The sequence below is a fragment of the Thamnophis sirtalis genome, unplaced genomic scaffold (assembly GCF_051295495.1).
Source record: "Thamnophis sirtalis isolate CommonGarterSnake01/CBP01778 unplaced genomic scaffold, rThaSir2_p1.2 scaffold_8, whole genome shotgun sequence".
NCBI classification, from domain to species: domain Eukaryota; kingdom Metazoa; phylum Chordata; class Lepidosauria; order Squamata; family Natricidae; genus Thamnophis; species Thamnophis sirtalis.
The window spans coordinates 45537857-45563043 of NW_028261388.1; the positions used below are offsets into that span (position 1 = coordinate 45537857).

The 25187-nt window shown below is 34.3% G+C and overlaps 1 protein-coding gene across 16 annotated transcripts in view; it reads left to right on the forward strand.

The window, feature by feature from the left end:
• The window catches only part of LOC106540114 (uncharacterized), a 248367-nt gene extending 223460 nt beyond the window's left edge, over window positions 1-24907 (forward strand). For 13 of the 16 annotated variants that reach the window (XM_087721541.1, XM_087721545.1, XM_087721542.1 and 10 more), the window contains 4 exons: window positions 210-284; window positions 6946-6991; window positions 7905-7974; window positions 9167-11210. In XM_087721541.1, the coding sequence (XP_087577667.1) occupies window positions 9179-11053 (1875 nt within the window). In that variant the 5' untranslated portion in view covers window positions 210-284; window positions 6946-6991; window positions 7905-7974; window positions 9167-9178 and the 3' untranslated portion in view covers window positions 11054-11210. Of the gene's footprint in view, window positions 1-209; window positions 285-6945; window positions 6992-7904; window positions 7975-8116; window positions 8204-9166; window positions 11211-24859 lie in introns of those variants that run through there. The other 3 variants (XM_087721535.1, XR_015697495.1, XM_087721549.1) reach the window with 3 other exon arrangements.
• Window positions 24908-25187: the final 280 nt, after the last annotated feature.

Consider the following 25187-nt stretch of genomic DNA (forward strand, 5'->3'; position numbering starts at 1 on the left):
ATAGTAATTGTTTTTTAGTCTCTCACTTTTATGCACAAGCTTCTCAGATCAGCATTTAATCAATATGGCCTATGGTTATGATTGTGCAATAAAATAATCAATTGTTACATTGTCTGATTTTGGTCTCCAGCAGGAGGCAGAAATCTATGGCTTTGTCATGATAAATTATTGCTATTAATAATTGCTTAATTTTATATTTTGCCTTTCAGACACAAGGATTCCCAAGAGCACCAAAACTGTAGGAGCTGCTGAGTAGGCAATGCTTCCTACCTAAAGCCAAACAGGTGCAATTTTGCATTATGATCAATCTGTTCTTTTTTTATGAAATTCAAAGGAAGAGCTGGCAAGTAGTTTGACAGAGTGATAGGATTTTCCATGTCTCATTTCCAGAAAAAAAGGAATTGGTTAGGGTTCTTTTTAGATATACAATGGGATTTTATTATGGTAATTGGGAAATGTGTATGCCTCTGGATGACCAATAATTAAATGTTCTGGGAGTTATAGTTACCAACACTGGAAGATTGCACAAAACCTGTATTTAATTTAGGGAGTGTGTAAATGCATATTAAAAATAATTATTCTTTCCATCCCAATCAAATGAATGAACCACTAATTATAAATTTTAGTGACTGATAATTAATTTTAGATTTTATTGGTATTGTTTTGGTGGTGCTTAGGAATTGTAGTTCCAAGGCAGAGATGGCATGCCTAGAAATCTCATGAATCCCAATGACTGTGCACCATTCTTTGTGACATCAAGAACTTTGGGGCAACCTAGTGTGCCAGTTGCTAGGTCATTCTATTACATGGGATCAATTAAGCATATGCCTTCCTTGTAAATGGTTTTTGTTAACTCCAGTAATGTGATGAAATCCTAGAAAGCTGCAAATCACTTTTCACAGTATGGGGAAGATGGACCTACATTGATCTGGCAATTATTTCTCTAATTGATAAAAAGTAATGTTATTATCCTGTGGGCAAGCTACAAGTATAACCTATCGATCATGTACTTTTTTGTGGACTCTTCCTAACAACTTGGGATGGGTAGCCAAATACTCTATGGGTCAGCACTAGAACACAACTAATGTACAATATTGCTTTTATGGAACAGCAGCAGTGAAGAATGCTTGATTTATCTGCTGAGCTTTTTCTAAATTTCCTAAAAGTTGTGAACATTGCAGCCATTGTTGATGCTCTTTTCTGCTATAAATTTATTCATGGAAGTCTCCCAGGTTAGTCCCTGTTATTAAAAATCCCACAGGAAGAGTTTTTTCATGGCATCTTCCCTTGGGATTGCCAGAGAAGTTTCAGGGACTGGAGAAAGCCGTCCATAATGAACAAGATATAAGCCAACATATTCTTCAACTGCCATGTAAAAAAGATAGTGTAAGACCTCTTAGGCTCAAATGAACTGCAAGTACAATTGTTATCCTGAGCACCATTTCTAAAAGGGGAATACAATAGTACAATACCTTTAAAACAGAATCCCTGTGATGGAGCATAGTATATGTTATGAATAAAATCTTAGGTAAAGCTTCTGGCATCTTGAGATATGGGTGGCTGAACAAATTGCTAGGACAGCTGCTGTCATATAAGCAATGGGTTACAGATATGACTAACATAAGGAAGTTGGCATCAGGCTCTATTTATTTTATTGGCTTCGGTAAGATTACACAAGATTAAACCAAAGTAAAGTAATGTATAACAATTTACAACCTGCTAGATAATGCAGGATTTCCTCAGGGTGTAATTTAAGTGTCAATCTTACCCATATTCAAGCCAAAAGGAGAAAGGGCAGGATACAAAATTTGCCAAAATAAAATTTAAAAAATTTGGCACCATATAGTATTATACTAATATAGTGATTGGGTGATGCAGCTGATTTATAACTGAAAAATCCTATATGGGCCATACCTACAGTCAAATATCTGAAATCCAGTACAAACCTCCAAATCATCTTATTTTACTGGGCAGTTGTTTATGTCAATGCTTTCTTTTTTTGACACATGATAAAAGTTATCAGGTAAATGTTTTATATTTCCCTTCCCATTTCAGCCTAATATTTTTTTTAAAAAACATCACTACCTAAGCACCGATTGTATACTCATCTTTGAAAATAAGTCATTTCCAGGTATGCTGTGAAGAATTAAGATGTAATGATATCAAGTAATCAACCCTTAAATCAGAAGTGTAAAATTCTCAAGTATAGGCATTCCAAAATGATTGATCTGCTTTGTATTACATTAAATAGTGTTTCTTTTCTTTTTTGTTTGTTGTTGGGACCGTTTTTTGACTGGCTGCCTTTGACACATTACTTTGGCTTGAAGCTTTTTTCCTGACAGCAAAGAGCTTCCATTAACCTTGATTCTGAGAGGTCAAACAGCAATACCAATTTATATGGTTCTTTGAGCTTTCAAAAACATTTAGCCAAAAAATGATTGATAATAATGTTGAAAGTGGCAGAAACCTAATGGAAAATAAATGTGACAAATAAAAAAGATGATTTGAGGAAAGACTCCAACATTGTTAACTTTATTTATTCCTTTTATGGTGTTTTTAAGCATGAGAATAATTTTATTAAATATGATTTCAACAATATGTCCTTATATCTTCATGCCTGAATTTTTAACAGTAGTTTTAAACTTACATTGAATGACTGGTATGTCTTCTTACTTATATATTTCCTCTAATTAAGAGACCCTGAGTTCTAGCTCTACCTTAAGGCCTGGAAAACAGACAATTTCAAACCATTTACAAGAAAACTGCAGGGAATATTCCAGACACTTGCCAGGAGTTGAAAACTAGGCCTATGTACACAAATTCCTATAAGGCATTTGGTTACCACTCATTTCAGACAAAAGCAGGATCCTCCAAATTATTTACAGAAGAAACACCACACTTAGTGTCATGTTTATATAATTATTAAAGTGGTTTTTAAAATGTGCCTATAAGAGAAAGTCATAGTAGGTTGTATTATATAAACTACATTTAAGTTAAGGAAGGCAAAACTTGGCTACTAATTGAATGGTAGGTTAGCGTTGTAAACTATATTGGGAAGTGAAAACAGCATTCTGAAAATGTCAGTGACAAAGTAGGTATATCAGTTCACTTTTCACTTGTTCCATATTTTTGCTAATAGTTTGTTGCAATGGTTAAGGTCCTGAATTAGAAACTGGAAAACTGTGAATTCTAATCCTTACTTGATCACAAGCCTGGATAGGTGAGTCAGAAACAGGACAGTCAGTGTCAGCCAACCCACCTCACAGGGTTGTTAATGTGGAGAAACTAGGAGTTGGAAGCTTTATGTATATTGTCATCAGTGGTAAAAATATATAAATGACATATAAATCTAACAATAACATGGGCATGCTTGTGCATTCCTTCTCCATGGCTGGTTATATCTCTTAACATACAACACAATATGGCTATTGTATGAAATGATACAGTTATTTCTCAAAGCACCAATCATATCAGCAGCAAGGATCATCATCCCCAAATTCCCACATTGCTGAAGAATCAAGAATCAAGGATAGGATAAAAGAAGAATAGAATATTTTTGAAATATTTTATGATCCATATTGATCAATCATTCTAAAAATATATTCAATGATTAGACTTTCTATATAATGAGATGACTTTATACTTGTATTTGAAAGTACATAAAAGAAAATTATTTGCTGTATCACGGTACTTATATTAAAAAGTACATCTGGAAAACTTTTGATTATGACTAAAAGTGACAACATATTCTTTAATATAAAAGCCAGATCTTTATTTCATAAAATTTGATTAGATTATTTATTTATTTTCTCAGTTTTGCTCTTAATTTTCCTTTGTAAAGCAAAGTTATAAATATAAACATTCTTCTTTTTTCCTTATAAACCATTTTCAGCTTTTTTCTTTTTTTCAAGTTTCTCTTTATTTTTTTCCAAGAAAATATCATCCGTATGATTATGAGCTGTCTTTTCTTTTACATAAGCAGTAACCAGAAATTATAACTATTGTTAATAATTATTAAGCAGTAACTTAATAATTGCCAGCAGACGTAAATAAACATTTTTGTGTGAACACTTTCTGAGATCCAAAATTTAAAAAATGCAAAATTTGATACTCATTAAAATTAGTAAGAACGGTATCATAATATATTAACAAGTAGCAATGGTGGAAACTAATTAAGGAGAGAACCAACTTAGAACTTGACAGCTAGAACAATTAATTTATGGAACAATTTGCCTCAAGAAGTAACCAGAAAAGTAGATAAAGTACCTTTTTTCAATTGAGATGTTAAAACAATACGTTTGTATTTATATACTGATTATTCTTATCCTACATGGAAAAGCTGAGAATGGAATTCTTTATGGTCCTTAAAGTCAGTTTTCTGCTATTTCAGACATATAATTTTTCATTAGTTCATATTTTTAAAGGAAAAGGAAAAGGACCTTAGTGAGAGAGAGAGAAAACAAATTGGGGGTGGGGGAGGAAATCAGAGAAAAGAGATTTAAGTAAACAACACATATTTTATAAATCTTGAAATATTTCCCTTTGTGTTCTTTTAAAAGAAATATTCTGTTTTGTATATTCTTTTTACAGTTGTGGTTGGAGTTGGAGGCCGAAAGAAATAACAGATTATCAAGAATAAAAATTGTACTTGTGATGTTTTGAAGTCAAATTCAAAAGCCTAAACCTTACAACAATATTGATATGGAAAGAACTCATTGAGGAGCCAAATGGCATAATCAGTATAGAAAAAGGATTTACACAGTCAAAAAACCTGAAGAGATGGAATTGGAAAAAAAAAACCAGTTTCAGCATTGCCCTTTCTCTTTTATGTGTGTATGTGCTTTCAAGTCAGTGTCAACTCCTGGCTACTGTCTGAACTTGTTCTTACAGTTTTCTTGGCAAGGTTTTACTTGCCTCTGAAGGCCCAAATTTTATTTTTAGTGCACAATGTATTCCTTGATTTCCCTTTTTCTCTTTTATTAATCATAAGCATACAATGGCATACAAATGCAACACATATTAAAGTATCTTTCCACTGTGTGTCATTTTTCAGATGGCATTCTAATTACATGGAAGAACAGAATTGGTTAGTTCTAATAAGAACCACTTCTTCAATATAATTCATCTTTCAACTTTCTAAAAAGAAGAGAAGGAATATAGAGTTCCACCTTTTATGGAAACATGTGCAGCTCTCCTGGGCCTCTTATCAGCTGCAATGGGCTCCTGCAGCCCTCTATCAGCAGCCCCCTGAGTTCTGTTTTCGCTTGCAGAGGCACCATGGGCCAGTCCTTCACTGTTTCCAGCATAGCCCTATAGGAGAGTGACCAGATGTCCCGCATTTGGTGGGACAGACACACCTTTTCATAATTTTTCCCGCGTCCCGGGCCGTTCTTAAAAAAACCCGCTTTATTTTGGCACTCGCAGCTCCCTCGCTCCCCCGCCCATCAGCTGCTAGCAGCTAGCTCACTGGCTCGTTCCGTTCTATCTACACAAAAATCTAAGCCAGCCCAGTCTGCCGCTCACTGATTGGCCTGGACTCCAGCCAATCAGTGAGCTGGCTGGGATGGAAAATTTTAAGCACGCCGCAAGGAAGAGGAGGAGGAGGAAGAAGAAGAGGACTCGCGGCGTGGTCGCTTCCCAAGCTCCGGAACCGAGTGGAAGTTCTCTGCGCGAGTGAAACAGCCACCGCCGCAGGAGAGCACGGCGGCGGTGGCTATTTCACTCGCGCAGAGAACTTCCACTCAGTCCCAGAGCTTCTGCCGGCGTGGCGGCACCTGTGCTGCGGGTCCCAGCGACCACGCCGTGAGTCCGCGAGGCGTGGTCGCTTCCTGCTGCCCTCCCCTGCGGCGGCGGCTCTTTCACTCGCGCAGAGATCTTCCACTCGTTTCCAGAGCTTGGGAAGTGACCACGCCGTGAGTACTCTTCTTCTTCCTCCTCCTCTTCCTCCCCGTCCAAGCGCCAACACCACAGCCGTTTGCCTTTGCCATCATGACAGACCAGTCCACCTTCGACAAGTCACAACTCCTATTTTTAGGTATCCTGGCAGCCCTGGCAGAAAGGGGTTCTACAGAAGTAGATAAAATGGCAAACTTCACCAGCTGACTTTCTATTCCACTATTTATTTATTTTTGCAATATCTTGTAAGAGATGTATCTTCAATATTCCCCCAAGGACAAAATTTAAGTGAATACAGTATTTTTTAAAAAGGATTTTCATCTGAATGAGAATAATATATTTCAGTAATATCTGGAAGTTGAATCATGGCAACTGGACTTTTATTTTTATTTTTATTTTTTGCTATTTGTCTCAGCTTTCAGACACCTGGATGACTTAGAATCTTTATTGACATATTTCAATAATATTGAAAATTTGAATATTCAAATATAAGAATTGAGAAACAATCTTTGAAAGGTGCAGACTGATACCCCCATCCCACTTTCAACACTACAACTATCAGATTAAGATCAAATTCAGCTCCAATAAATACAAATAGTGCTTGACTTGCAACCTTTCATTTAATGACCATTCAGTTACTATGGGAGTGAAAAAAATGTGTTATGACCGTTTTGCACACTTTTGACCATTTCGGCATCCATTCAGTCAAGTGATCAAACTTTGGACACTTGGCAACTGGCTCATATTTATGATGGTTGCAATGTCCCAGGGTCATATGCTCACCTTTTGCAACCTTCTAACATACAAACTCAATAGGGAAGCCAAATTCACTTTACAACAGTGATTCACTTAACAACTATAGCAAGGAAGGTCATAAAATGGGGCAAAACCAATGTGACCACTCTCTGTGATTCTTTTGTTCCATCCAACTATATACCAATTATCCCATATCCAATAAAATTCTGATTCTTCTTTTTCCTGTATTTCTTTCGTTAATTTATCCATTTCGGCACAGTCCATAATTTTTCTTATTATTTCTTCTTCATTTAGGTTTAATTTATTTTTCCACTTCTGGGTGAAAGCTATCCTTGCTGCTGTAAGTATACATAATATTAGATATTGTATTTCTTTTTTGTATTTCGTCAGTATAATTCCTAATAGAAAGAGTTCAGGTTTCCAATCTAACTTAACCTTTGTTATTTCTTCCAACCAATTTTTTCAGAATTGTTTTGCCTCTTCACAAGTCCACCATAAATGATAATATGTGCCATGTATTGAATCACATTTCCAGCAATTTAGCGAGGTATTTGTTGAAATTTTGGCCAACCTTGACGGTGCAAGATGCCATCTATAATAAAGCATTTTGTACTGGTTTTCCTTGTATGGGATTGATAGTGTCATTCTTAAATGTATTCCCCAAAATTTTTCCCATTTGTCTAGTTCAATGTTATAGCCAAAGTTCTGTGCCCATTTTATCATTGGTTCTTTTACAATTTCCTCTTCCATTTGATACTTCAAGAGGAATTTGTATATTTTCCCTATCATCTTTCTGTCCAGACTTTGAATAATTTTATCCAATTCATGTGGTTCTGTTTCAATACCATATATTTTAGTGTCTTTATTGTATTTAGTTTTAATTTGGAGGTAGGTTAGCCAATCACCTTTCATATTCTGATCTGCCAATTCTTCAATTGTTTTTAAATTTCCCTGTCTGTCAGTTAGATCTCTGTATCTTAGAATTTTGTTCCAATCTGTAAAATTTGGGTGTGTCATTCTTTCTGTTGGTGATAGCCAGTTTTGGGTTTTCACATAGTGGATTTTTTTTATTTTGAGCCATTGTTGCTGTAAAGTTCTCTTAATTAAATGATTTTGAAAGTATTTGTGTGTTTTATGTTTGTCATTTCATAAGAAATTATGCCAGCCTGCCTGCAGGTCATGGCCTTCTAAGATCAGAATTCTTTTATTCTTTAACTCAATCCAATCCTTCATCATTGTCATTGTTACTGCAGTTGCATATATAGGCTCCCTGTGTGCTTCCATCCATCGCTGCGAAGATCTGCTGACTCTGCCTGCCTGCTGGTAAGTGAGCCAGGTTTTTTTCTTTTATTTATTTATTTATTTATTTATTTATTTATTTATTTATTTATTTATTTATTTATTAGACTTATATACCGCTTCATAGGGCTTTCAGCCCTCTCTAAGCGGTTTACAATTTTTTTAGCAAATTGAGTCAGCAACTTGCCCCCACAGTCTGGGTCCTCATTTCACCCACCTCGGAAGGATGGAAGGCTGAGTCGACCTTGAGCCGGTGAGATTTGAACTGCTGAACTGCAGATCACAGTCAGTTGAAGTGGCCTGCAGTACTGCACCCTAACCACTGCGCCACCTTGGCTCTTATTTTTTTAATGTATTTTAAAATAATATTTTATTTATTGTGCATAAGATTTTTTAAAATAGTGTTATTCTGTGTTGATTCTTTTTTTAAATTGTCTTAGACTATTTAAAAAAAGATTCTATCCAAAATAAATTGAAACAAGCCATTTTTAAAATTTCTATGCACAATACTTTGAAATGGACTCAGGAGTCATGATTGATACTGAGTGAATTTGCACTTTTAATAATCAGGAAGAAACAATGGCATTGAAAAAGGTGACTGATGACCATTTTTCACACTTAGCGACCATCAGAAATACGAATCTGTTGCCAAACATCAACATTTTGATCGCATGACCATGAGGATGCCACAATGGTCGCTAAGTGTGAAAATGGTCACTAAGTGTGAAAAATGGTCATCAGTCACTTTTTTCAATGCCATTGTATCTTCCTGATTATTAAAAGTGCAAATTCACTCAGTGTCAATCATGACTCCTGAATCCATTTCAAAGTATTGAGTATAGAATTTTTTTAAATGATTTTACTTCAATTTATTTTGTGTGGAATAGTTTGAAATGGTTACAGTATAAATTATTGCTGGTATAATACTTAACAATGGTTTTTAAGGATTTCTTTTATTTATAGAATACCTTTTTTATTATTTTGGGGGGATTTTTATTTTTAAATTGTTTATAAAATATATTTACTACAAGAAATGTTCCTTTTTGCAAATGTTTTCTTTGTGATGCAATATGTTCAGACCAGGTTTATGTGTCTCAAAGTGGCTGCTATTCTATGGGCAGGCCAGGTTGGTGCAAGGCAGCTTTGCCAGATTTAGTGTGTTTCACCCTCGTTGAATTTTATATCGTATAAAATCATATAATTTTAATTTTTTTAGATTATTAACATAATGAGTAAGAAAAGAGGATGCAAATTCAACGATGATCTAAGAAGTGAATTTCCTTTTCTTAAAAAAACCAAAAGCGATCACATAGTAAGATGTGAGAAATGTAATGGTGAATTTTCTATTTCGCACGGTGGGAGGCATGATATTACAAAGCACTTGGAGACGCAGAAACATAAAAGATATGTAGATGCTGCTGCATCTTCCTCCAGAATGCAGGAATATTTTCGTAAACCAACGTATGCAGACGAAGAAAAGAAATTAGCATTAGCAGAAGGACTTATGTCTTTTCATGCTATTAATCACAATCATTCCTTCAGATCTATGGACTGTACATCACAAGTTGTCAAAAAGTTATTCAACAAAAATTTTACCTGTGCTAGAACAAAATCCGAGGCAATTGTGCGTAATGTGCTTTCCCCATATGCATTTTCAGAATTAAACAAAAATCTAGAGAAAATTAATTTTGTATCCATATATTCTGATGCATCTAATCATAAGGATATCAAATTATTTCCAACCCTTATTAGATTTTTTGATTCGGGAACTGGAATACAAATTAGAATTTTAGATTTTGTTTCTTTGCCTGGCGAAACTTCTGAAATAATTTTCAGTTCCATTATTAATATTTTGGAACAAAACAATTTAAAACATAAAATAATTGCATATTGTGGAGACAATACGAAAGCAAATTTTGGAGGAAAAGCGAGAAGAGGTACAAATAATATTTTTTATAAATTAAACAAAAACCTTAATCAAAACATTATTGGTGTTGGTTGTGCAGCACACATAATACATAACGCCATTCAAACAGCTGCTGACTTGTTGCCCATAGATGTGGAAAATATTATTGTTAAAATATATTCTTATTTCTATATATACACTGTGCGCATTGAAATGCTTAAAGAATTTTGTGAAAATGCGGAAGCCGAATATCGCAAAATACTTGGATACAGTAAAATGCGCTGGTTAGCTCTTTTGCCAGCTGTCGAAAGAATTTTGCAAATATACGATCCTTTGAAGTACTACTTTCTATCACAGGATAAATGTCCTAGAATTTTAGAAGAGTTTTTTGAAAAAGAATCTTCAAAAATTTGGCTAGAGTTTGTACACAATCAAGCAGCTGTTTTTCAAAATAGTATAAAACTTATTGAAGGTGACAAAATTTCGGTAATTGAAGTAGCAAATGAACTTAATAATTTAAAATTTCAGTGTCAAAAGCGGTTAGAAAATATTTTTATTCCCATAGCTATCCGTAATAGTATAAGCCAGCTAGAAGAACAAGGTGCAATAAATCGTGCAGACACCATGAACCATGTTAAAAAGTTCTATAGTAATTGCGTAGATTATTTAGAAGAGTGGATGGTACATTACAATGATATTGAACATTTTAATTGGGTTGCATTAAAACAAGAACTTGATTGGCATGATGTGCAAAAATCATTTGATCATATTAATCAAAATTTCCCAAAAAGTGATATTTCTGAAACTAATCTTTTTACTGAGGTATCATATTTTAAAAAATATATGAATAAGGAAAAGGTTGAATCTTGGGCATCAGCAAAAATGACAATAGAGAACAAATGGTTAGAAATATTTCATCATTTTCAAACAAACCATATTTCATACAATAATGTATTAAAAATTGTGGAATACGCGCTGTCCTTACCAGGAACTAATGCTGCGACTGAATGCGTTTTTTCTACTGTAAATCAAGTGTGGACATCAGAAAAATCACAATTAAGTGTTGAGACTTTGAAAGCCATTTTATGTGTGAAATATAATTTAACAAATTCGTGTGAAAAATTTCATGACCTTTTAAACAATGACAGCAATCTACTAAAAAAAATTCACTCAAGTGAGAAATATGCCAAAGAGTAAAATTATACTGTACATAATTTTTGTCAATATATTTAATAAATATAAATGTAAATAAACGTATTATATTTGTACTGTACATAATTTTTGTCAATATATTTAATAAATATAAATGTAAATAAATGTATTATATTTGTAAATTGTAGTTATGTTGAAATAAAAAAAAATTACAATACTATTTTTGCGTTGTATGAAAATTTTTGTTGCTCTGTATAAAATTTTTAATCAACCCCCCCCCCCCCCCCGGTCAAAGGTGTCCCTCTTTACCAATCTGAAAATCTGGTCACCTTACCCTATAGGCCATATCTAAGCACCCCATGGGCCAGATCTGACCCCTGGGTCTTGAGTTTGACCCCTCTGGTATAGACCATCATGTTGTGCCCATGAAAGTTAACTATTTGTTGATGTTCCTTCCAATCAGATTTCTACTTTAGGTAGAAATCATATAAGTATTTTTATTATAAAAGAAGCAGAAATGTTATAAAATATGATCCAAATAATTGAACAAAGAAAAGAGTAGCCATGTTATTATACAGACTGATGGATCTGCAGCATACCTTCCCTACCTGATCAAGTGCGAGGGCTGATGTAATAGGGTAAAGTTGGTTCCTTAGGTATCCTTCCTGTATAACTTCCTGTATAGGACTTTATAGGTGGTAACCAACACTTCGAATTGACCCTGGAACAAAATGGCAAAAGTGCACTTCATGGAACAAAGATGTTACATATGGCCTTGATATGAGAATACGAGTTAGAATAATAATTTTATCAATTTATATATTTAAATTTACATTATCCCCATTTTTACTTACTAAACCTACACCTACCTAAATATAAATAGATTGTGCAGTATGATGTGAATGTATATGTAAGTAAGACTCTTTTCATTGTGAATGATGTAAATTCATGCATATTCATTTTTTATCTTTTTGCAAATAATACAAAATATTTTTATTTTACCTATTTTGTCCTAACTATATGGTCAATCACCAGAAAAAATAGTAAAATATGAAAACATTGCTAAATCCAGAATCTGTAGTTTATTTCATATGGAATCCTGGGAAATTATGATAGATTCAGTACCCTAGTGAAGGACAAATTCTGTAAAAAAAAGTAGATCTTATTAAAACAAAAGTAATACTATTGTCTACTAATATAGCGTAACCACTAAAATGGTTGAGCAAAACCACAGCAGTTTAAAAGTATACCAAGGTTTATCAAAATACAACAGCTCTTACATTTCAAAGGCAGCTTCCTTTAAATATCTGAAGAGAAATAGAACTGCTATCTCCAAATTAGAACAGTAGGTAAAATGATAACATGAATTGGATAACATGCCATGGCAAGTGTCTATTCTACAATGAGCAAAAGTAAAGAAGATGGGGCTAATATAGTACATGCTTGCTCAACACTTATATGATTATATGATTAATTATCCCTGCGACCGATAAGATCCCATAGATTAGGCCTCCTCCGTATTCCATCGGCCAGCCAGTGTCGGCTGGCAACTACAAGGAGGAGGGCCTTCTCAGCAGTAGCCCCAACCCTTTGGAACGAGCTCCCCGTGGAGATTCGTACCCTCTCCACCGTCCAAGCCTTCCGCATAGCCTTGAAGAACTGGCTCGCCCGTCAGGCCTGGGGATAAGGATAGTTACCCCTCCCGAATGATGAATGTATGTTGCTTACTATTTTATTATATGTTTCTGTCTTAATGTCTGTATTCCCCCTTCCCGGTTTTGTGTGAGCCGCCCTGAGTCCCCTCAGGGAAAAGGGCGGCCTACAAATACTAATAAAATTCTAAAATTCTAAATTCTAAAATTACATGTCAAAAATCAATGCATACTTTTGCTCCCAATTAGTTTTAATGCTTTATAGCCATTTTACAGCAAAAAAAAAACCATGAATAAATGTGTGTGCATTTAAAAAAAATGTGCGTCACAGAGTACAATTGCTAAAAATTCTGTACATTTTACTGACTGCCTTAATAGGTAATTTTGTATTCCAATTGCAGTTTTTCTTATAACTTAAAAATGCAGGATATATCATAACCATTTATATTCTCAAGGTCTTTTAAGTAAACATTTTCTATGCCTGATTTCCTAATGGAGGCAATTAATAATCCTTTCTTTCAGAAGTTAACTATTATCATTTATCTTCTCTTACACATACATGGTATGATGAAGATTTATTAATCTTAAACTTGTTTAAAAGCAATTGTTACTTGTCCACAACTCAACATAGTATATTTTTCAACGTTTTTTCATTTTTGAAAGCAAACATTCTATTAATGGTGACATTTTTGCAAATGCAGGAACAAAAATACTCATGAGAGAGAGAGAGACCCAAAAAAGAGTAGAACATAACAAGAAAATGGTCATTCCTTGTTTTCTCTGAAGAAAAAAGAGGGAAAATCATGGGACAACAGTTAGTTTCACTGCTGAAATATTTTCTTTACAAATGGAGCTGTTAAATTAGCTTTGGCTTACATCATCTCAGTTTTCTAGAATAGGTTAAGACAATAACACCTTCAAATAGCATACAGAGTGATATTACCATCACCCTACAAAGAAACAAACACAATGCAACTAAACCAAAAATAAATGAACTTTCCAACACCAAGGAAATAATGGGAACCCAACAATCTATAGTTGCCTTCGAACTGAGAGTTTCAGTGTATCAATGTAATCTGTCTCAGAAGAAATTAACAATCATTTATTACCCAAATTATTAGAATACAAATTAATTAACTAACATCAGTTATAAGAAATTATACAAAGAGAATAAAAAGAAAAGTTGCATTTAAATTTGAAAGCAGATTGAGCTTTCAATTCATATTTCAATTACTTCTCTTTCAAGTGTACTTCAAATATGAATATGTGACGTTGACAATGTACAGTGAGATTTAAACTAATGAGTGCATACAACACTTTCATTTAATTAAACTATATGAAGCCCATACTGAAAAAGTATCTTAATGAAATTGACTGCTTGCTTAAATTATTAATGAATAAATTGTTTGAACTATTTATTTATTTATTTATTTATTTATTTATTTATTTATTTATTTGATTACTTTTGAACACAATATCATATTATTCTGCCCTCAGTAATGAAAATACCCAGTTCTGGTATATATGTAGTTATAAACAGAATGGAAAAAAAAATATTTTCTTTCGCTCACCAGGGGCAGCAGGTGTTTTAAATGCCACCAGAAGGATGCTCCAGGCAAGATCTTGCTGTCCAAGATAGTTTGGCATAGATTAGTGGAAGCTTTTGTGTCCTTGGCAAGTTTTGATCAAGAACCAATGCTGTAAGTCTAGAGGGCTTTCATGAGGTACAGAGTACATTGTATTTGTTTTAATTGCTAGTGGCAGTTTGACTAATTATGTTTAATTTAAAATGGTAATTTTATGCTAATGTAAAAAGAGAATGGATTGGCAGACCAAAAAAGTAGTTCAGTTTTTCTCTTTCAGGATTAACTAGTAAATTAGTAAAAAGTCACAGGAGTTTGTTTTTATATATGACAACTGCAATGAGACTATTATATGTTCAAAACTAGATAGGTTCAGTATTGTACTACCTGTAATGGAGGAATGGTTGATAAAGAAAATAGAAATTGTGGAGATGACTAAAAATTAGCTTCTCTGATTAGAGGGGAAAAACTCAATATCTACCTTCATGGTTGACTGATAGACTTGCAATAGAAAAATGTAGTTATGATTTTTAGTTTTGATTATTGCAAAAAAAAGGAAAAAAGAAAAAGGTAAACTAATTTTAAAATCATATAAAAGAATAGACTAACAGAATAGCAGAATAATACGGTTGGAAGGGACCTTGGAGATCTTTTAGTGCAAACCCTATAACATTCAATAGTAAGAGTAAAACCCTATAACATACTATAGTAAGAGATAATTTTGTAATTGTACTTATATTTGATGCAAAATAGGATGCTTCTTTCTATTTTTTCTTTCTTTTTATGTTCTTTGTAGTATTTTTTTTAATTAAAATGTATGCTAAAAATTAGCTCAGTTTTTCAATTCCCAAAGATAGGTCCTTCTATTATTTGAAAAATTAATTCTGAAAAATGAATTCTTCAGATTTTAATTACTGGAATATTATATACATATAATATGCATGTGTAGTGTAGGGTAGGGAAGAGGAGAGGAGAGGAAAGGAGACAATAGAAGAGAAGAGAAGAGAAGAGAAGAGAAGAGAAGAGAAGAGAAGAGAAGAGAAGAAGAGTTTGACTAGATTTGTCCTGCCTATTAATCAGGAATCTTTTTATATAGTGTTGTACATTGTATAAATTTTTATGAACTGACATGGGTTCATTTTGATGAAATCATTCAAACCCTGGAAGTGACCTAATTCACACTGCCAATTTATTTCTACAAAGCAGTTCAAGGAGGCTTCAGATTGCTTCAGACCATTGCTTTCACATTTCTCTCCAGGCTAGGGACAAATGCTTGAACTGGATATATTTCAGATTGCTTGCAGTCTTCACAAGCCTGGAAGAACTTCAGCATACACAAAACACCTCCAAGGGTAGGAAGTTTCACTAAACACTGTAGTAATCCTGTACTGATTACTGAAATAATAACCCTTTGACCAATGTTTGGGAAAGGTTTCTCTTTGGCCTTCTCCTATAAATGCCTTTTGGCCCCATCATATCTTTGGAAAGAAAAGGGCACTGCTTTCTTCTGTCCTATAATTAATGGTTGGGAACAACATAAAAGCAGTCTTCTTTTGCTCTCTTGGATTTTCAGGTTAATTCAGTTTTGCAAATAGAATTCTTCGTTGGCAACTTTTTCTTCAAGCAACACAAATAATCTGTACTTGGACTTCACCTGATAAACATCAGAATCAAATTAACTACTTAATGGGAAAGAAAAGCCAAAAAGTGCAATCCAATCAGCCAGAACATTCCCAGAAATAGCTATGATGAAGCTAAGGAAAAGCTTTTATTGTGTAAATCAGGCCACATTGTGGATTAGATTAAGAATAATGGAATGCCAGAAATGTGACTGAATCTTTATAAAAACAAAAAGCTACTATAAAAACTAAATCTGGAAACCAGGTAGGAAAGGATGTGAGTTGAGGATGCATATTGTTTTCATACTTTTCATACAAATCTAGGAAATTTAAGCATGATTCAGCCCTGAAAGATAACATGAAGAGAGGATGCAGCACCTGGGAGACCTGAATCCAAGGAACCTGATTATAGCATTAGGGGCATATAGAAGTATATAACTCCATTCCTACCCTTGCTCCTCCCAGTGATATTATATCCATAAGGGTGTCACCATTTTTGCATCAAAAACTAAAGGGCAAAGGTGCAGACCGAGCTTTTAGAATAAAAGTCTCTACCTGAAATCAGTGAAGCATTGAAACATTAACAGATTACCAGAGTTGGAAGGGACCCTGTAGGTCACCTACTCCAACCCCATCCTGCCCAATGAAGGAGACCCTACACCATTTCTGACAAATGACAGTCCAATCTCTTCTTGAAATCCTCCAATGATGAAGCTCCCGCAATTTCTGAAGGCAAGCTGTTCCATTGGTTGATTGCTTTCACTGTCAGAAAATTTCTCCTTATTTCTAGGTTGAATCTCTCCTTGATCAGTTTCAATCCATTATTCCTTGTCTAGCCTTCAGGTGCCTTGTAAAATAGCTTGACCCCTTCCTTTCTGTGGCAGACCCTCAAATGCTATCATGTCTCTCCTGGTCCTTCTCTTTACTAGACTAGCCAGTGCCCAGTTCCTGTAACCATTCTTCAAATGTTTTAGTCTCAAGTCCCCTAATCATCCTGATTGCTCTTCTCTGCAGATTTTTTCTAGAGTCTCAACATCTTTTTATCTTTTATTTTATTTTAACATCTTCCATGTATCAGAATCATCTCCAGATCAAACTTTGACTTCTTTCTTAGAAAGCTCAACTATTTACCTGGTCCTGACAATGCTTTTTATTCTACTTATTTAATATCATTGTTTATAAGAATGTCTGTATATTCTACAGTTTGAATTAGATTGTAACTATTAGGTGCAAGGAGATGAAGAAGCTTCTTGGATAAGTAGTTAAATGTCTTCAAAGAAAAAACAAGAAAGTTCAGTTACCTCCTGAAAAAGCACTTTTGGAATATTAGGTTTAATAAAGTTTGTTCAGAAAAGGTTACATAGATCCATCCTCAATAGAGTCAATAGAGGATTTCCCTTCCAAATCTACTTCCGATCTTATCTTGAACATGACTGCAATTTTGTATGAGTACTATAATCATATTTGTATCTGTGTATTACCTCCATAGTTCTTTCAACTCAGAAATATTAAGCAAGAGAAAAACATAATGTATTGAACTAAACTTGACAACATTTTAAGTGTCAGGATTAAGCTCTATTTTTCAGTAGAACTATATTCTTTTCCCGCTGCAAATCACTGTTTCATTCACTCTCAAGATTAATGAAAAATAGATATAAGAAACACATGTATGTTAATTTACAACATGGAAGGAGGGAATGTGAAGATATTGGATGAATTGATGCCAACATTTTCTGTTTGCCATTTTTTTGTGGGGGGAAGGGGGGGGAGAAGTGGGACATCGGTGAACAAAGAGACCTGGCAATATCAATATACAGTGAAGCAATTTATCTTCATTTAGATGGCACTGCATATGAATATTACATAATAAAATAGTTACATAATAAAAAGTAACAGATGGTGAAAAGGCACTTAATTTGCCACAATTTGGAAGCATGATTCAGTGCCTTGATGAACTCATTTTATTTACTTTTGTCTATGGATATCTATCAAGTTTAGCCCTCATGGATGGATGGATGGATGGATGGATGGATGGATGGATGGATGGATGGATGGATGGATGGAAGGAAGGAAGGAAGGAAGGAAGGAAGGAAGGAAGGAAGGAAGGAAGGAAGGAAGGAAGGAAGGAAGGATGGACAGAAATAGGGAAGGGGAGAAGGGGAGGGAAGAGGGAGGGAGGGAAGGTTTTTGCTGAGTTAAATATTACCTTTTGTTCTTCCCTTAGTTCTCTGTCTTATAGTTGCTATTATGGTTGCTCACTTTTTATAGTCTCATATTTCTTCAGAAATCACTTCGTGTCCTTTAAAAAAATATTAAAAATATATAGGCAGTCTTTCTGTCTGCCTATCTTACAATAGATAATTAATTACATTAAATATTTTATAGCCATAGAACGGATGAGTCAGGTTATTCTTTTTTCCCTTCTATTAGCCCTTTTTAGTAGTACTGTGCCTACAGTGTAATTATATATAATTAGACCTCTGCTCTATTATTGGAACAGAAGACAAAATGATGCTTTGGAATGTGCAAGGAGGAAAATTTCATTTTTGTGTACAAATTTTAAAATGGCTGAACTAAGATATATAAATCCAATTTCCTATGATAATTTGCAATGCATACCCTCCACAGCTGCTAGGAAAAGATATACTGAATATAAAAAAGTGCAAACATTCATGCCCCAATATGTATAGCAAATCTGGATGATATTTTTGCTTTTGAAAAACATCATCCAGATTTTTCTTCATGGATCAGCAGTTGACAGTAGAAACCAGGAACAGTATTCATTTTACTTCATCTACTTGTTTTAATTCTTATAGCGCCACTATATTCATCCTGCTGGATTTTTGTACAGGTGTAGCTATTGTTGCTTCTTTTCTCTTAGTTCTTTTTTTAAAAAAAACAAGATTATATCTTCTAATTGCCATATTCCAATCAAATAAATTATCCTATTAGATACCTATTGTAACTTTTAAATCATATTTGACTTCCTCTATTAAGGCTTTAAGCTGATTTTGCTTGTAATCCATATTCTAAATATTAGTAAATATAATGAAGTTTATCATAATTAATTAATGTTCTTCCTATGCCTTAACTGAGTGGTTAAGCGGTCCTTTATAGCACTACTTTCACATTCTTCTGGAAGATTTTTTTGTTCTTTTCTCTCTTTTTTAGGTCCTTAATACAGAGTTTTCATGTCCAAACCCACATTTTTTACTTGCCCTAATCAAGTTCATCCTGCTTCAGGCCAACACATTCCTTTCGGTTCTTGTAACATGCAATCCATCTTGTGACAGAAATCTCTCATCCAGAAAATAAAAAATGTAGTTTCAGCAACCAAATGTCTTCCCTCAACAGACTGGCCAGAAACTTCCTCTTTCTTTCCCATGGACTAGAAGAACTAAAAGACAACACTCAAAATATTAAGATTCTCTTGCATCATTTATCTTTATATGGCTGGCAGGAAAGGACAATTATCTGTATACTTTACAAGTGCTGGCAACTGCTCTGTCATGTCTGTGGTCCCTGTCTGACCGTACACATTTCTTCTGTTTCATAATTGAAAACACACCAAAAACAGCAATCACTGCAATTCTTCTGCTTTTTCTCTTGTCCCCTCAACCCTTCAAGCTCCAATTTCCTATCTTCAGTCTAGCATGGGCCATTGTTCCTTTCAGCTTTAAAGTCAACTTCTTCTGGAGGGCCCTAAAAATCATTGCTGAGTTCAAGAAGAAAAGAAAACATAGTCAAAGGAAAAACATAGCCTATCTTCTTAAATTCTTAAGAAGAAAATAAAATAAAAAATACAGCATTAAAAATTAGAATCTATGTCCTATTTAGTAGAATTCCTACCAAAATGCAGGCATTGATAGCTTTAAAGGGGGGGTTTAAATTTTACATCAGACATTATACATTTTTGGTGAGATTTTTTTCCCCAGATTTTCAGCTTCTACATACAGTATTTAAGATTAATAAGTTTGCAAAGGCAAATCACTTTTGAAAAACCTTGCCAAGAAAACTGCAGAGTTTTGTCCAGGCAGTGTCTGAGAGTCAGACATGATTGAACCGAAGGGAAGAAAGAAAGAAAAAACACTCACTAGTACCTTGTACAATGGATGAAGCAGCAATGAATAAGTCAAGGCATGGATAGAGAAATATCATAAATAAAATATGGGAATCCTTCTCTTTAATGTGATCATATGTGCATGAAAGGAAAGAATGCTAATACCACCATGAACACAAATATACATATTGGCTGGGATCCATTTAAAAACAAGCTTATACCTTTGTGCTGTTTCTCAAACATCAACTTCCCAAATTCCATGATTGCAGTGTACAAATCGGTAGAATTAATTTTCAAGCAAGGAATCATAAATCCCATTGGTCATGCCCAGCCATGTTTTCTGCCTTAGTCCCACTTGAACTATACAGTAATTAAACTCATAAAAATAGTTCCTTATGGATAAATACAACCTTCGTGTTCCAAACTTAATTACTATGCAAAAAGAAGCATTTGAAGAATTCTTTCTTCCATTCCTATAATTAAGAACGTTTTTAAATGGAATTTATTTTTGGGAAAAAATTAGAATAACATCATATACACATATTTTCAGTATTCTGAATGTTGCAATGCTATTATTCATGTAAATAGATTAATAATGTATATGAAAATGAGAAACAGTATATACAAAAATGCATTATATTAGGTAAATCCCTTTAGAATTTTTATTGGGAAAAATGCAAATAAAAATCTAATTATTAAAAAAGCCTAAATGAAAGATGCAAACAAAAGGTTTTAATTGTACAAATTCTGTTTTTTCATCAATCAAATTACCTATATTCTATATTCGATTGCAGATAGTAGGTACTCTTCAATTTATGACTAATTTCTTAATGACCATTCAAAGTTATGACAAATCCCCCAAAAGCTATTTTTGACCCAGTTTCAAAATTATGTCTGCTTCAAATCCCCTATGGTCATGTGAACAAAATTTGGGTAGTGGGCAATCTGTATGCCTTTATGACAAAGTGCAGCACCCACCCACCCATCCACACTAAGGTGACCAGATTTTCAGATTGTTAAAGAGGGACACCTTTGACCGGGTGTGTGTGTGTGTCTAGAATCTTTTTTTAAATAGTCTAAGACAATTTAAAAAAAGAATCCACACAGAATAAAATTTTTAAAAAATCCTATGCACAATAAATAAAATATTATTTTAAAATACATTAAAAAAAATAAAAGAAAAAAACCCAGCTCACTTACCAGCAGGCAGGAATCCAAGTCAATCCAGAATGATGTTGTTAATACAAAGAACTGAGCAAATTAAAATGGTGAAATTAGTCAGGGAAATATTTTTCAAAGAAACTTTGCCACCATTTTTCCCACATGAGCAGACCTCCAACCTCTGTGCCCCTCCCCTCTGGAAAATCCAGCAAGTAACACTCGCGACTTCTCTACCCAAGTATTTCCTGGAGCTCTATGGTACTGAGTCATCTTTTCTTATAAAATGAGGTAAAAGGGCGGGGGGTCCATTTTCTTGCTTTAATGTTTTAATTATATCTTCAATGAAAGTACTGAGACAGAGAGAGAGGTTAGACAGGGTGTCTTTTGTCTTGCCCCGGTTAGGATTTCTTAAGCAAATCCACTGGGCTTTCAACATGAACCCAGAAAATCGGGACTTTTTTAAAACGCCCCGGGACACGGGACAAATTGTTAGAAATTGTGACTGTCCTGCTGAAATCAGGACATCTGGTCACCTTAATCCACACATATCTCCCTCTCATCTTGCTCCTGAATACTTTGAGGACCAAGTGTGGGATGGAAGCAGACCCAAAGCTTGCAGTGACCTTGAGGGTCAAAAGTGGACCTTGGGTGCTTCATGTGGTGGTGGGGATCCTTGGAAGACCGAGGGAAGGTCAAATGTGAGTTGGAGAGATGCTGCAGTGTGGGTATGGACCTCTGCTAGGCCTCCCAGGGCCTCTCCCATCCCAAAGTACCCAAGGTACCTCAAATTCCCTTATTGACCTGAGCCCATTGAGGAGACCATGGACAACAGGTCACTAAGTGAGGTGATCACATAAGCCATCACAACTTGCAATTGAAATAAACAATTCTGGACAACTAACAATTAATACACAAAAGAAAAACAAAACCTAATTTTTTATACTTAATCTGCTGCTTTTAAAGACAGGAAAGCAAAATAGCCGTAACAATGATATTATAATTCTAAATTCTAAAAAGTAAATACTAAAAACAATTTTTTGTCAAATGAAAACAGAAAATCTCTGACTATATTTTGAACTACTCTGACTACTTTGAACTAAGTAGTTCAGAGTGTCTAATTATCCCTTAGAGATTAATTTTCTTAACTGAGACCATTATTAGGGCACCGCAATCTGTAATTATTTTGCTAGTGTCAATTTTATCCCCTCACTTCAGAAAAGTTCAAAAATCCATTTTTAACTTTAAAAAAATATTAAAAATTGAAGGCAGGAAGAACTATCAATAAACCTATTCTCCAAAGCATCTAAAGGCAGGAGAAGAAGCAATGGATGGAAACTAATCAAGGAGATCAACCTAGAACTAAGGAGAAATTTCCCAACATTAGGAACAGTTAATCAGTGGAACAACTTTTCTCCAGAAGTTGTCATTGTTCCAACACAGATTTTTAAGAAGAGCTAGGACACTATTTGTCTGAAATGGTATAGGTCAGGGCTGTCAAACTCATGTGCTTTGATCTGTCCCACAGGGCTGGCCTGGAAATATCAAAGGACCTGACCATGGCCTGTTTTCGGCCCCCATGGCCTCCAGCACTCTGCCAGCCAAAATCAGGCCATGCGGGGCACTCACGAGGCCCTCTATTGTCCATTTTTGACTAGCAGAGTGATGCAGAAGGCCATGGAGGCCAAAATGGGCCACATGGGGGTGACCTGCAGCTTGTTTTAGCTGGCAGATTGCTGCAGGAGGTAGCACCTTCTTCACCTTCTCTTTAGCAGCATCTGCCAACCAGAACTAAGCCCCCCCCAATATTTCCCTCCAAATATTAACCAGGCTTAATTCTGCATAGCTTCTAAATCCAGATAAGGAGGAACTACTCAGCTTTGAACTACTAGATTAGTATTGTATCTAAACCTTGGGATTCTGACTCCTGAAGCTGATTTAATTTTTCATATTTCTCAATTGAGACTATTTGGGCCAGAAAATAAATCTCCCTTTGTCTGGAATAGCTATTTTGAATGCAAAGGGGAAAATGCATCTTGAGCCTGTGTCAAATACCCACCATGACCCCAACCACCCCCAGCTCTCCAAGGTCAAACACAACCCAGATGCGATCCTCAATTAAATCAAGTTTGACATTCCTGGTATAGGGTTTCCTGCTTGAGCAGAGGGTTGGACTAGAAGACCTCCAAGGTCTCTTTCAACTCTGTTATACTGTTAAAGCAGATTATATAGCTAACAAAATGTTAATGTTTCATTGTTACTTTGTAGTGTTCAAATAACAACCACTGCAACAGCTTAATAAATTTAAGAAAGTATATCAAATCAATCAAGTACAAAAACATTTACATGCTAAAATATTTCAGAATTGGACTAATGCTAGATGATTGACAGCTCCTTCTCCTAAACTCAATATATTGAGACATTATTAATGATTTAGATTTTAGAAAACAAATTAAATCTGCATATGAAATAAATGTTGAACTTCAATCTTACCCATGGGTTGCTAACTTTAAAAGATTTTTTTCATTGCCTTTTTAATAAAAAAGGGATTAAACATCAGGAGATCAATCACATGAACACAATAAAATACAACAAACTACAATACAGCAGAAAGAACACCTGCAAGCAGTGCATGAATCTTTCTTCATCCTGAGTTGTACAAGAATGTTGTCATGAAAATTAACTGATGTTTTAGGGAAGAAAATATAGTAGATACAGTAGTGTCTGAATGTAGATTGGACATTTCTTCTGTCAGCAAAAATTAAAGTTCCTTATGCAGCAATGACAAAGAAATCCAGAACCATGTAGCAATGAAAACCACAATATCATATTGCAGTACTAATTTTCTGTATCCAGCTGAATATAGTGAATTCATTCCTCAATAAAGAAAAGAAATGTATTCTCATTTATCCCTAGTACTGATTTATGAACAGGCTACATTGTGTTTTAAGAAAATATAATTCCTTTATTCAATCAATGATACAAATGACATAAATAATTGTAAAACAAAATTATATTGCACTACATCGCTCTGATTTCATATGGATGTTAAACAGCAGGGGGACGAAAATTGACCCCTGTGACATCCACAAATTGTATTATTTTTGTAAGGAGAGTGAGATAAAATGGAGAAGATAAACATTAAATATCATTCTGTAATATAATCATCATATTGCATATGTGGCTAATAGTCCGAAGCTGAAAATAGAAAAGAAAATATTTAATTTGCAGAGCATCACAGAAAAGTGGAAATAAAACTGGCAAGAATAAATTGTGCTGAAGTAGTAGAATGTGAGTGAGAAAAAAGAATAGTAAGTAAATAGTAAGAAGTAACCCTTTCAAGTTGTCAAAGAAATGTGGTTCCATAGGGTCACAGGGAGAAATAGCAGTTTTAGACCATCCATGAAGTGCTCTGCAACCGTTCTTCATATGTTTTAATCTCCAGGCCTTTAATCATTTTAGCTGCTCTTCTCTGCATTTTTTCCAAAGTCTCAATATCTTTTTTGTAATGTGGTAACCAAAACTGGATGCCGTACTTCAGTTGTAATCTTAAGTAAGGTTTTATGAAGTGGTACTAATACTTCACTTTGATTCTATGTCTCTGTTTATACAATCAAGGATTGTATTATTTTCATTTTTTGATTGAATTACTTACATTTTTCTGTATATTACAGGTATGTTCTTAGGAGTATATGAAAAATTTGCTTATGCTTTATCAATGCACTGATGAGGTTATTTTTGTGTGCCATTTAAATCAATGTATTCTTTCTTTACCCCAGATAATTATATATGTGACATCATTGCATACATCATAATAAGGTACAAAATACAAGCATGGATGATTTTGATTATTTTCTCTTTCTCTTTTTCTATTAGAAAGGATTGCAAAACTATTTCATTGGGACTGACTGCAAACTATAATTCACCTCTTTATGGAACATGCAATCTAGAATTAAATGGGGATGCCTGAAACAACTTAAATGATTGTTCAATTACATCTTAAGAGCAAGAAAAAACCTGCCTATCAGCAGGGGTTGCCTGATGATGAAATAAGCAAATATCAAAATAAAGGCTTTAATTTTCCAGTAAGTCTTTTTTTTTTTTTTT